At 48.5% G+C, this 12,107-nt stretch overlaps 1 protein-coding gene and 1 long non-coding RNA gene across 3 annotated transcripts in view; one reads left to right on the forward strand and one right to left on the reverse strand.

The window, feature by feature from the left end:
* TTC23 (tetratricopeptide repeat domain 23) overlaps window positions 1-12,107 on the reverse strand; it is a 74,637-nt gene that overhangs the window by 24,890 nt on the left and 37,640 nt on the right. For both annotated transcript variants that reach the window (XM_028122843.2, XM_088024961.1), the window contains exon 6: window positions 7,672-7,777. In XM_028122843.2, coding sequence (XP_027978644.1) covers window positions 7,672-7,777 — 106 coding nt within the window. The remainder of the gene's footprint in view (window positions 1-7,671; window positions 7,778-12,107) is intronic.
* The window catches only part of LOC114223842 (uncharacterized), a 32,732-nt gene continuing 29,276 nt past the window's right edge, over window positions 8,652-12,107 (forward strand). The window contains exons 1-2 of the long non-coding RNA XR_003612254.2: window positions 8,652-8,730; window positions 11,041-11,215. This is a non-coding gene — a long non-coding RNA (uncharacterized LOC114223842). The remainder of the gene's footprint in view (window positions 8,731-11,040; window positions 11,216-12,107) is intronic.

The following is a 12,107-nucleotide window of genomic DNA, read 5'->3' on the forward strand; positions in this document are numbered from 1 at the left end:
GAGGGGTTCTCTGACGGTTGTTGGCCCATATAAGTTGGCCACATGTTGGACATCCTGGCAGGGCCCTTGTAGATCAGAAGAGCCTTGAGTCTGGGAACAGAGGAAGGTATTGGGCATCCACTGCGGGTGCCTTCCCTGCCTCTAAATTTGAAACTACTTTTATCTTTACCTGGGATACAGGAAAACTCCTTTACTGTAAGACCCTGATGTATTTCCCTCACCTAACCCCCAAATTAGGTTTCTGAAGTGGGAGCCACATGATCAGTCTTCGTGGGGAGAGCAAATTTGTCCTGTTACTACAGCTAAGGAGTGACTCCCTAATGAGCAGTTTGTTCTTCTGGGGGTGGACACCCCCCTGGAGGTCCATGGCGGACAAATGATTTCCAGAAAGATGGAAGGTCAAGCAGGGTGAGGAGATGCCATGCCCCAGCATGGACCTGGTGCCCTGAAGCCGGGTGTGGGTTCACAAAGAGCCAGCCATTTCAGTGAGCTCACAATGGCCACCCCCAACTTTGAAAACCTCTTCTAGAATCATCTGCAACCTGATGCCTGTGGCCTTGGCAGAAGATGAGGTCATTTTCTAAAGCACAGAAGCATGACTTAGCTTGTGAATCCGAGCCCCGGTGGCACAGGTGTCCCAAGGCCATGGGTCCTCTCCCGTTTCCACTGCAACACGGTGATTAGGCTGTCTGTGAGTGAGCACGAGGGCAAAGTGTGGCCCAGTGTGCAGGGGGGCTTAATGTCTCTTGGAGGCCCTGCCAGACTCTGTTTGGTTCTATGTTCATATACAGGCAAAAACAACAACAACAACAAAAACAAAAACGGGCTTCGTTCAAAGAGCAAGAGGAATGTGGGGTTGCACATTGACACGCTGGAGGTTAGGAGGCTTTTAATTAAAACAAATGCCGGTAACCCTGGGCTCATTTTCTTGAGGCTGTCCTAAGGCAAGAGCTGAACAGTGAGGGCAGCTTTCATGAAGAGGGAGGCCTACATGTACAATGTGACAATTATCTTTTGTTAACAGTCTTGGGAAAGAGTCTGTACTATGTACTCACAGCAAAAGCATTAAGGACCGCAGGGAATTTAGCCTGACATTAACCCCAGAGGAGGTCCATCACCCAGCAAACAAACAGACTGGACCCATTTAGACCCTGTTGGGGGCTGCTACAGGCCCTGCACAGGCAGCTGCCCCGAGGCCACCTGCCAGCCCTGGTGGGAGTGGGGGCAAAGGGGGGGGATGAGGACTTAGGAAGCCCAGGTCAGGCTCTCTCCTCACCTCAAGGCCTTTGGTGGTCCACACTGGAGACCCTCTTTGGGAAGAACACTTTCACAGGCCCTGGACACGGCTTCTGGGAGAGGCACACCTGCTGCTCACTAGCTGTGTGATCCCAGGAAGTCCAAGGCCATCTCTGGGGGGCAGGTTTGCATCAGTAGCATAAGGTGACCAAGATGGCAGCAGGCTGGGTGAGGCTTGCGTGGAAGAGCATAGATAAAGTGCGCGCACAATGCCAGGAACCCACAGGCCCAGTAAGGGGCTCGGTCACCGTGGGGATCTGCTTGCCTCCAACATCCTTGCCACCAGGAAGCTGACCCCATGTCTACCTCCCCACCACTCATAGTCCCACCCACTAGTGGACCCCCAGGGGTGGTCAGGTATCCAGCAGCCTCCAGCCCGTTACCTGTCTTGGTGAAGTATATATGTTTTCCAGAAACTGCCCTAAAAATCTTTTTTGAAGCCAAGTCAGGGTATAAATAACATAGGTTTTTCTGAAAAGTTCTGAACACAAATTATTAGCCAGTAGAAGAGTGAAAAATGGGATATCACAGAGGGCATGTATTTCATCGTCCCTAGCAGAGGAGTGAAGCCACAGACTTTGTTCTCAGACACAAAGATGAAAGGCAGTTTGTAAGCTAGGCTTGATGAGGTTTTAGTTTGCCCCAGGTTGTCCCTTTGTGAAGAGAGACCAACATCACAGACTTGGAGGGAGGAAGAGGCCACCCCTTCTAATCCTCTGCTGGCCCCAAGAGCGGCCGACCCTGCAGCCCCCACCTGTCCGTTCTCTGGGCTCCCTGGACTTCTGGGGACAGTGTCACTCACTCTCCAGTTCCGGAGTGGGTTAAGGAGTCTGTGGTTGGCCTCTGTCTAAGCCTTGCTTTGCCTCTACCTTGCAGAGTGACCCTGGACATGCCCTGGTCCTTGGTCCTCTAGATGGGATGTACAGTAAGGTACTTTCCAGAAGTTTCTGAGACGGGGCCCTACTAAAATGGTGGGAGACAGGGTAAGGGTTCTTCTTTGGCCTCACCCAACCTGCTCTCTGCAGCTTCTCCTTCCTCACCTGGCCTCTAGAGCACAGAGCAGGCATGGATGCTGACATCTGCTTGCGGAGCTCAGAGGCAGGCCAGGCTCAGGCTGGCTGGGCATTTTGTAGCAAGAAATGGGCCTTGCCTAGGAGCTGAGGAAAGGTCTCTCAGAGCACACGGGGCTCGAGGGGGTTTGGGAAGGCTAAGGAGGAAGGAAGATGGAGAGGGAAGAATGAAGAGGAAGGGAGAGAGCTGGGTAGGTGTGGCCAGCCGTGGCTTACACTCATTTCCACCAGCAGGGCTGTACCACAGACCCCACCCAGAGGCCTCCCCAGGTTGGAGGTGGGGTGAGGGAGCCAGCTGGGGCAGATGAGGAGGGCCACAGGCAGGTGAAGGCCACCTGACTGTGGCTGCTCCTGGGTGGCCAGGTTACCACTGTCAGGAGTCCACTGGAGCTGGGCGTGTGCGTGTTCCAGAGCCTGTCTGACTTCCTGTCTCTGTCGGACACACAGGGCCCAAGGAGCATCGATAACTCAGTGGGCGGGGAGTGGGCTGGGGGTGGGACAGGACCCAGCAGAGGGGCAGGCTGAGAAGGCAGTCCACAGGAGGAAGAGTTGAGAAAAGGGAGGATCATGGAGGTATATAAAACATGAGACTTCCTCAAGAGGCAATGCCTAGCTTCAGGTGCTTATATATTTTATGTCTACTGTGCAAAATGTGGGGGAGAGCCTAGGATAAGTGGGGGCCAAGGAAATATATATCTTTGTGCATGGGGAATTACAGCTTGGGAATGCACCTACACCCATGAGTCTGGTTCCTATAGCCAGGGATCCCACCGCCAGCCCCCAAGGCTCTGACAGGGCCCCTTCCATCCTGCTGGGTCCGGACCCTACAGAGCCCAGGCTGTAGATGGAGCCACTTCCAAACAAGGCCGCCTGTGCTCGGCAGCCTCTGCCTCTCAAAGGTTTACACTGAAATGTACTTGGCTTCCGCCCATTTCATTTTAATATCCTTTAGGAGAAGAGTTATGAAGGCAAGGCCAATGCTCTGAACACTTAGCAGGGTTGGGAGAGCTGTTAATACCAAGTTTGTCTATGGCCGCTCCGGGAAGTGGGCCAGGCTCAGGTTAGTGACATTCCAGGAGCCTGAATTGGAAGTCCTTATGCAATCACAATCCTTCGTGACTTCTAGGGCAGTTTTGTCTGCATAAGGAATGCAGGAAAGGCACAGGGCAAAGGGATTCGCTTGAGCGTGGAGCCTGAAACATGCTAGCTTCTTGGCCAGTGGCATTTTGTTTATCAGAGGGCAATGCCTTCAATGGGCATTTATCGAGCAGGCTATGGAGAATCCCCAAATGAGAAATTTTTCTCATTAATGATTCTTAAAAAAAAAAAAAATCTACTCTACATAGACAGGTTTAAGCACAGGGAAGCAGAGCTGAGGTCCCCATGCCTGTGGATTTCCATGGCACTGGATGGAATATGCAGATTTTCCCCCAGGGGATCTGGCTGGGATTACTACACTCAAAGTCACTAAGGTCCAGTGTGTGTGTGTGTGTGCGCGCGCGCGCGCGTGTGTTGCGAGGTGGTCTCCCCTTAGCTCTGCCGTCCTGGGGGAAAGCCAACCAGTGTGTGTGTGTGTGTGTGTGTGTGTGCGCGCGCATGTGTGTGTGTGTGTTGCGGGGTGGTCTCCCCTTAGCTCCCCTTAGTTGCTGGAGGCAGCAGAGGCCTGGGTGGGTTTCCCTCATTCCCACTGTGGGGGGCACTGGCCTGTGAGGGGGTCACAGAGAGATGACTAGAAAACCCAGGCTCCCTGAATGCGCCCACCCACTCCCACTGCAGCTCCTGGCTGGGCAGGGCCCAGCTCATTCCTGCTTCCAAAGGCACACTGACTCCATGCCTGTAACATGGGTCCCCTCGGCCCACACCACACTTAGGCATTGTGGGTAAGAGCCAGAACAAACTCTGGATCTCACGATGCCGGACGATCAGTTGATTTGCCACAGCCTTTTCCACGTTCACCACCAAGGGAACCAGGATTCTGACAGATGCAGTTTTCAAACTGGTGAACACAGTAGGAAGAGTTTGGGGTTTCTCCTTGCTTGTGTTTGTTTCTAACATGCCCATTTAGACGACTTGAGGCCTTAGGGATGGGGGCTGGGCTCCTCTCTGCACCTGTTCCCAGGATTCATGTTGCTGCCCAACAAGCAGCTGTTCTGATCCCACGGTTTCACTGCCCAACCTCACTTAGCACTGACTCGCCTTTAAGGCTTCAGTAAACTTTCTTCCTAATGTCATCTAGGTGCAAGCCATTTCCACTGTCTTCTGATGTGCAGAAGCTGAGCCTGAGAAGGGCTCATCTAGAGGCACCCTACAGACGGAGAGGGACTATGTCCTTTTTGGGTAGAGCAATGAGTAGACAGAATATAGATGGATGGACTGGGCAGGGATGGGGAGCTGGCTGTGTTCGCTCACTTATAAAATTCAGGCTTGTGAAAAGGATTAAGTGAGCACGTGTGTGAGAGTTCCAGCATCTGCAGACAAGGCCAGCTCGATTCCTGCTACTAATTGTTACTAGTAACGCTATGCTTACCATGATTCCTGCTGCCTATGTTTCTAGCAACCAATCCACTAAGCCTCAAGCAGAAGTGACCCCCTTCCCTAGTCTGTAAAGCCAATTGCAGCTCCCTGCTCCTGGGGGGAAGTTTTCTTCCTTCTTTACACTCCTCTTGTAGTTGAAATTCTGACTGTCAAGGCAGCTTGCAGGGTTCAGGCTGCCAAAGACAGAGGGGGAACCGAGAGCCCATGTGTGCTCCTGGACTGGCCCCTGCCCCCTGGCTCTCCCAACCCATCTCTCTGGGCTGCCTCCGCTTTTCTAGTCCTTTCTCTGTCCCAAATGCCGTAGACTCCTCGGCGGGCCTAAGCGGGTGGAGGGTGGCAGGGCAAGGAAGGAAAGGTGGTGTTTGCAGACCTTTTAATGTAACAAGGAGGTCAAGAGCCTAGGTTCAAATCTGCTAATCCCGGGCTATGCGCCCCTGGGGAAATTGCCTAATCTCTCCGTGCCTCCGTTTCTCCACCAGAAACTGGAAGTACTTATACCAACCTCATGGAGATGTTGTGAGGATTAACTGAGTTAATAAATGTAACTGGTTAGAACCATGCCCATATGAACCATGTAAGCATTAGCTGTTACTACCATTATTACTGTGTGAGGTCATTAAATTCTCACAGATCTTATTATGGTATCACTGTCATTCTCAATTTATAATACCCACACTATATGTAGACTAAAAACTATAAATAAAAATATAGGTATATATATATTTGGATTGTCTGATTCTGTGAGTCATGCAAAACGGAGTGGCTTAACTTTGCAGTTAGAGGGGAAAAACATTTCAGGACACAAGTTCTATCGGTCCTCACCCAATACATACAGTTTTTAACTAGCGGAGATGCTGGCAAATGGGAATCCCTCTAGGCATAGAGGGTCTTTGGGCCTTGGTCTCCTAGCTGTTTGGTATTCTCTCTCTCTCTCTTCTTTTCTTTAAGAGAGAGAGATTGAGAGAACAAGTGGGAGGAGGGGCAGAGGAGGAAGCAGACTCCCCGCTGAGCAGGGAGCCCGATGTGGGGCTCAATCCCAGAACCCCAGGATTATGACCTGAGCCGAAGGCAGCCGCTTAACTGCCTGAGCCACCCAGGCGCCCTTAGCCGTTTGGCATTGTCCTGGGAATACCCACGACTCCCCGATCCCTAGCCCACCAGTTTAAATGCTCAGAACCCTCTGGTTGTCTGAAACCCATGAGGCCTTGAGGAAAACAGGAAGAGTCTGACAAGCATTCATTATACACCCGCTCTCCGGGTCAGAAGTTATAGGTCTGGCCCTCACACTGGTTTTGCCCCACTCAGAGTCTGAAACATATTTGAGCTAGTTAGCATCAATTACACATAAAAATCTAGATTTCTGCCTTCTCTTGAAAAAGCAGATCTGCCATAGAAGCCTGCCTTCCACTTGATGGTAATGGGCGAAAGTGAGAGGCTGCTGCTCACTTTCCATGGGGTATGGCTTCTCCAGTTTGCTACAGTCCTCAGCACTCCGTATTGTCTTGCTGCTGTTACTGTATTGTCATGATTATCTGTGTCACTCACACGGCTTACTTGGTTCCTACAGACATGTAGATTTGTGACTCCTGCTAGTCTAGGAATTTTCATCAAACCTGCATTGGCATCTTAACTGTCTCAATAGTTGGGAGTGGAAGGTTCTTTTCCCCCATTAAAGAAATTTTAAGCACCAATAAGCTGGTCAAAAAACTGCTAGCTCTTTGAAGGTTTTGAAGTTGATTGTTATATATGGAGTGTTCCAGAGAGAGGGGATCTGAAAGTTTGCCGGCCTCTGAAAGGTGCTCAAAGCTCCAGGAGACCAGAATGAGGAGTCTGTAAGGTGGGATGGACAGATGGATAAACTCCAAATCCCCTTCACCAGCTCCACCCTGGACTTGAGCCCCTGCCTGGCCTGGGGATCTGTGCAGACCAAGCTGCTCATAGAGGTGCCCCCCTCATCTTTGCCTACCCACCAGCCTCTACATCATAGCCCAACTCCTCCTTCCTGAACCTCAATTATTTTGGATCTCAATTTTAGGCTTGCTGGCACATTGGATCTTATTTTACTATAGTACATGATTATTTTTATCTGATATTTTGGAATATACCCCTAGGTCTTCTTCACGAGTTATACTCTGTTTCTGAATATTCTGAACCCCCCCCCAAAAAAAAGTCACTGGAATGTGTGTTCTCCATCAACAGAGGCATATGGTATGCTCGGAGTCCAGAAGGGTGGGTTAAAGAACTCCCCAAGCTCGCTCCTCTACCTATTACATGGGGCTAAGAAAAACCATATGAGTCATAAATGGCAACTTCCTCTTGGACTCCTGAAACCATGTAAGTTCATCCTGATGGAAAGCCCGGTGCTGTGAAAGTCTGTGGGCTGGGTTCTGACAAGCCAGATCTGTTGCCACAGTAGCTCCACAACAAATCTTTAAAAATAGATCACCTTTGAAAGCAGAGCAGATTTTCCCGTTAAGCCCAGCATGGATTCTCTTGGGCTCTTAATAGCTCCGCTTGGAGGAAGATTCCCTGGATTTGAAAGTAAAAGACTGGAGAAAGGCCGAACAGGATAGAAACCAAAAGACACTGGCGAAGCTGAGGGAGTGGCCCAGCTAGGAACGGCCACATAAAGCCGCCAAAGCTCTCCAAGGGGCTTATGTCCCAGCTCCGCCACCTGCTGGCCTGTCCTAAAGGCAGCTGGTTACAGACCCAGCCACGCCTGCGCAGACAGGCAGGCAGCGAGCCCCGCCCACAGAGGGTTTGAGCTCACCGTGGTGCTCGGTCCTCCCAGAAGCGATGCCAGCGTGGGCGACAAAATGTGCGGAGACTGCTGCCTCCTCTTGGGAGGGGCTTCTGCTCAGCACGATGAGATGCGCCTGTCACCAGGGAAAGAAGAAACACGTTCGTTTACCTGCTTGGCGGCAGCAGTAGGGAACTAACCGTTCTTGCAGCGATAAGCAGAAAGTTAAGGAACTTTCTAGCCAGCTAGACAATATGATTTATGTGGAAGCACAGTCGATTCTTAGAAGACCTGGATCTTAAAGGCATCATGAAGTGGAGAGGGAAAGGCTGGGTCCAGATGGCGTGAAGCTGTGACCAGGGCACATCGCTAAGTAAATCATGTAAAAGTCTCTGCTCCTAGGAGTGTGGTAGTGTGGTGTCAGCCGAGGGGGCACGGGGAGGCGGGGAGGAAGGTTTCAAGAAGGAGATGGGTTACCAGGAAGTGGGCGAACCCAGCCCCCTGCCGGCGCTCAGCCCAGAAAGGGGGATCCCCCCGCAGGTGTTCGCAGCCTCCCCAGGGCCTGATCCACCAAGCCCATTGGCCTGCACGCTCTTCAAACCGGCCCATGGGGCTGCCTGAGCACAGAAAACAGCTCAGTTCCTTGAAAATAAAACCCAATTTAAAATTCTTTAAGAGGAAAAAAAAAATAAAACCTATGATCCTGTGAATATAAAATAATAACAGTCCTCTCAAATAAAATGCAAAATATGTCTCTCCAAATAAAAAGATAGTAAATAAAAAATAAATGAGAAAATAAAGCTATATTCATCTGACTGTGGACATTTAAAGTTTTAAAAAGCTATCAGTAATAGGTTTACATTCATTCAATAAACATAATTATTGATCGCCTATGGCAGGAGGGGCCCGGTCTAGAAAGTGTGGGCAGTAGGGAAAGGAACAGGAAGTGAGCATGACATCATACAATGCACTAATGCGAGATGGTAGGTAGTTTGCAACTAAATGCCAAAAGGGTGACAGAAATACTAAAATATCGCAAACCTAAAGGAGAAATGCCAGACTGGGATAGGCAAGACATGCTAACAGCAAGTAAGATTTCTTTCTCATTTGTGGTATTGATTTTAATTTTCTTAAATTTTTTTTTAAGATTTTATTTATTTGTCAGAGAGAGACAGAGAGGGAACACAAGCTGGGGTGGGGGGGGGAGCGGCAGGCAAAGGGAAAGCAGACTGCCAGCGGAGCAACTGACTGCTCAACTGACTGAGCTACCCAGGCGTCCCAATTTTCTTAATTTTTGTTATCCATGTTTTGTAGATGAGAAAGCTGAGGTTGCAGAATGGGTGACTTGCCCAAGATAGCTCACACCTAATAAAGGCTGGAGATAAGACTCTGACCTTGATACTCTGACTTCAGATTTGCTTTTTATTCCGCCCTGGCCCCTGGTGCATCACTAATTGATGCCAGCATACTCCGCACAGCCCCCAGGAGCTATGACTGATGCATGGGATCTGGCCTAGGAGATAAAGCCATACCATTATAACTTTTTAGTCCAGGGGCACCTGGGTGGCTCAGTCGGTTAAGCGTCTGCCTTCGGCTCACGTCACGTTCTCCAGGTCCTGGGATCGAGCCCCGCATCGGGCTCCCTGCTTTGCGGGGAGTCTGCTTCTCTCTCTCTCTCTCTCTCCCTCCCTCTGTCCCTCCCCACTGCTCCTTCTCTCTCTCTCAAATAAATAAATAAAATCTTAAAAAAAAAAAACAAACTTTCTAGTCCAGACCAAACAGTGAGACGGCAAAGACTTAGAGACTTGGTCCGCTGATGATCAGCTGAACCCATTTCTGAGCTGATAATCAGGGTAGACGCTAGACTGTCGCCTCATTTGTCATATTTAAAATCAGCTGAGTTACTAGCTCTCGGCTTTTTATGATAGGGGTTATTCCAAATCAAGATTGCTGGCCATAACTTTAATTGTTATGTTAGAACAACCAGAATTTCATATTCATAAATGCTAACAATATCCTCTGTTTTAAAATTACTTTTCTTATTATAGGATATAAATAAATATATAAATTGAACAAGTAATTTCAGTGACCTCCCAATTAGTCATTATTCTCAGTTTGGCCTGAAGCTCTGACTGGAAATGGTTTTCAAATAATGCACACTCCAAAAAGTAAAGACAATCGGAGCCACAGGGATAGAGTCAAAGCATCACGTGGTCAGGGTTTGCAGAGAGGAAAAAAGAGAGAGGAAAAGCCTGCCCCACCCCAAATGCAAACTGAATCCTGTTTACTTGGGGTTTTCCCCTGGCTAACTATCTCTACAATCCACCACTGGGGACAACACCCAGCGATGCAAGAAATGATTTAAATCACATTGTCACAAAGACTTTTAACATATACAGTACTTTAGATTGGTTAAAACCCAAATTCAAATTAAAAAAATTTCGTATGTAGTTTCCACTCAATATTATAATTCAAGGCAATGTAAAAGATAGATGTCTACCAAAATTATTTTCAAATTAATAATTACACGTTCTGAAAGTTCTGTAGGTTGCCTTTTGCTTCTGGAGACAGGAAGCAAAATCTTCCAAGAGCAGAAATGCTCACGATATCAAGAAAGTGGATCCTGAGAGCTTAAGGGGATCTGAATTTCACAAAATTGTCATAACCTCAACATTTTTCTGTAATTAGTGAGATACTAATATAAGCAAACATTTATTATTCATTTTTCAGAAACTCCATCCCTGATCTAATTTATATTTGATGTTCTTGAAGCTTCTAAAAACCATATGCTGGTTTAACATTGAGGGAGTTGGGGTGGGGGAGGAAAAGGGAACCATGATGTTTAAAATGTGCAAGATTAGCATCTCATTGACCAGATTGTGTCCTCCATCACACTTGGGGCCTTATCATGGCTTATTCTCTGCTACCTCTGGATCATGCAGCTGACAGACCCCCTTGCCCTATCACGTCCTGCCTCGATCACGTCCATGCAATTTCTAGTCCTCTATCCACTCCCCGCTTCTCACTATCCACCTGCCCCCTCCTGCTGTCTCTTCCCTTCCTGGCCAGCTCGGAGATCACCACCTCTCACTCTTGATATAAAAAAAAAAAAATGTCCTCAACTTCACTGAGGCATTATTTCAAATGGTGAAAAAGGGGAAATCATCTAAATATCCATGAGAAGGGGAATGAAATATTATGGTGTATTCATACAAGGATTGAACTCTACCTAGGTATACCAACATGGTTACATTTCAGAAACGTACCAGTGAGGGGAAAAGTAACTTACAAAAGGTTGTGAACATCATGGCACCACTGAGTTTCAAGTTTCTGTTCTGAAGCAACCCCCCCCCCAAAAAACCCTTTCATTCCAAATAGAATCTTCCATGTTCTCTAAAGTGCAGAGCAGGTAAGAGTGGAGCGGCTGTCCCTGAAGCAGGTGGAGAGGGCCTAGAAGTTTACCCAGCTGCGCCCACCCAGCTGTGCCCTAAAGACCCTCCATGGAACGTGAGGGCTCCGGAGGATGCAGACTGAGAACCACAGCTCAGCAGGGAACAGGAGGCCCCCTTAGCAAGTAAGTACAAAGGCAGCTGACAAAGCTAGTGATTAGATTACCCAATTCGCCAAACTAAATCACTGTTCACGATTCTGGAACAACACTCTGTTTGCTAAGAGAATATAAATACCCCTGTTGTATACATCTGAGAGCATTTAAGGACTAGTTGTTAGTGTTAACAGAATTATAGGAGCTAGGCTTGCCTCTCTGGCTTTATGCAGGAGCCCAAGTAATGGGCCCCGCTGGGGATCTGTGGCTTGACTACACTCGCTCCTCATTATTTATTAATCTCCCAGGGCTCAAATCTTTCCTCCCGTTCTTTGTTGTCTTCAGTATCTTATGGTTATATGTTTATCAACTGTCATCTTGAAGCTGAGAGGGAGTGTTTAATATTCCTAAATCTCTTGAGCTGTTAGCGTGTTGTACTGGGTTAATAACAAAAACAAAAACCAAACCTTTAATATCCCATATTGAGCAAGGCCCTTAATTGAAAAACCTCATTCACCAGACAAACCACCTCCAGCCCTGCCAAGGTACAGAGCAGCTGTTGCCTTCTGGTCCTTCTGCGCGTTTTTGGGGGAAACCACCGAGTCCGCAGCGCCAATCCAGCTGTCAAGAATTGGAGCTGGCAGACTCTTATCGAACTGAGCCTGTCCCCTTGGATTTACGAAATGTGTAATAGCTCTTGAAGAGAAAACTTGATGACTAGTAAAAAGGATGTTTCTATTTATGCAAGCAGACCCCATCATGTGAACACTCAACTTAAAACATGCATGGTTCTGACGGCAGAACCCCAGCTCTTGGCAGAAGGGAGGGACAGATTCTTTTCCCATTCGGTAATAAGTAGGGGATCACTGACTCAGAGAGAACTCTCTCCCATAGCCAAGCGGAGAGTACACAAGTCGTTCAA

The sequence above is a fragment of the Eumetopias jubatus genome, unplaced genomic scaffold (assembly GCF_037043125.1).
Source record: "Eumetopias jubatus isolate StellerSeaLion01/CBP00866 unplaced genomic scaffold, mEumJub1_p1.0 scaffold_7, whole genome shotgun sequence".
Classification (NCBI taxonomy): Eukaryota; Metazoa; Chordata; class Mammalia; order Carnivora; family Otariidae; genus Eumetopias; species Eumetopias jubatus.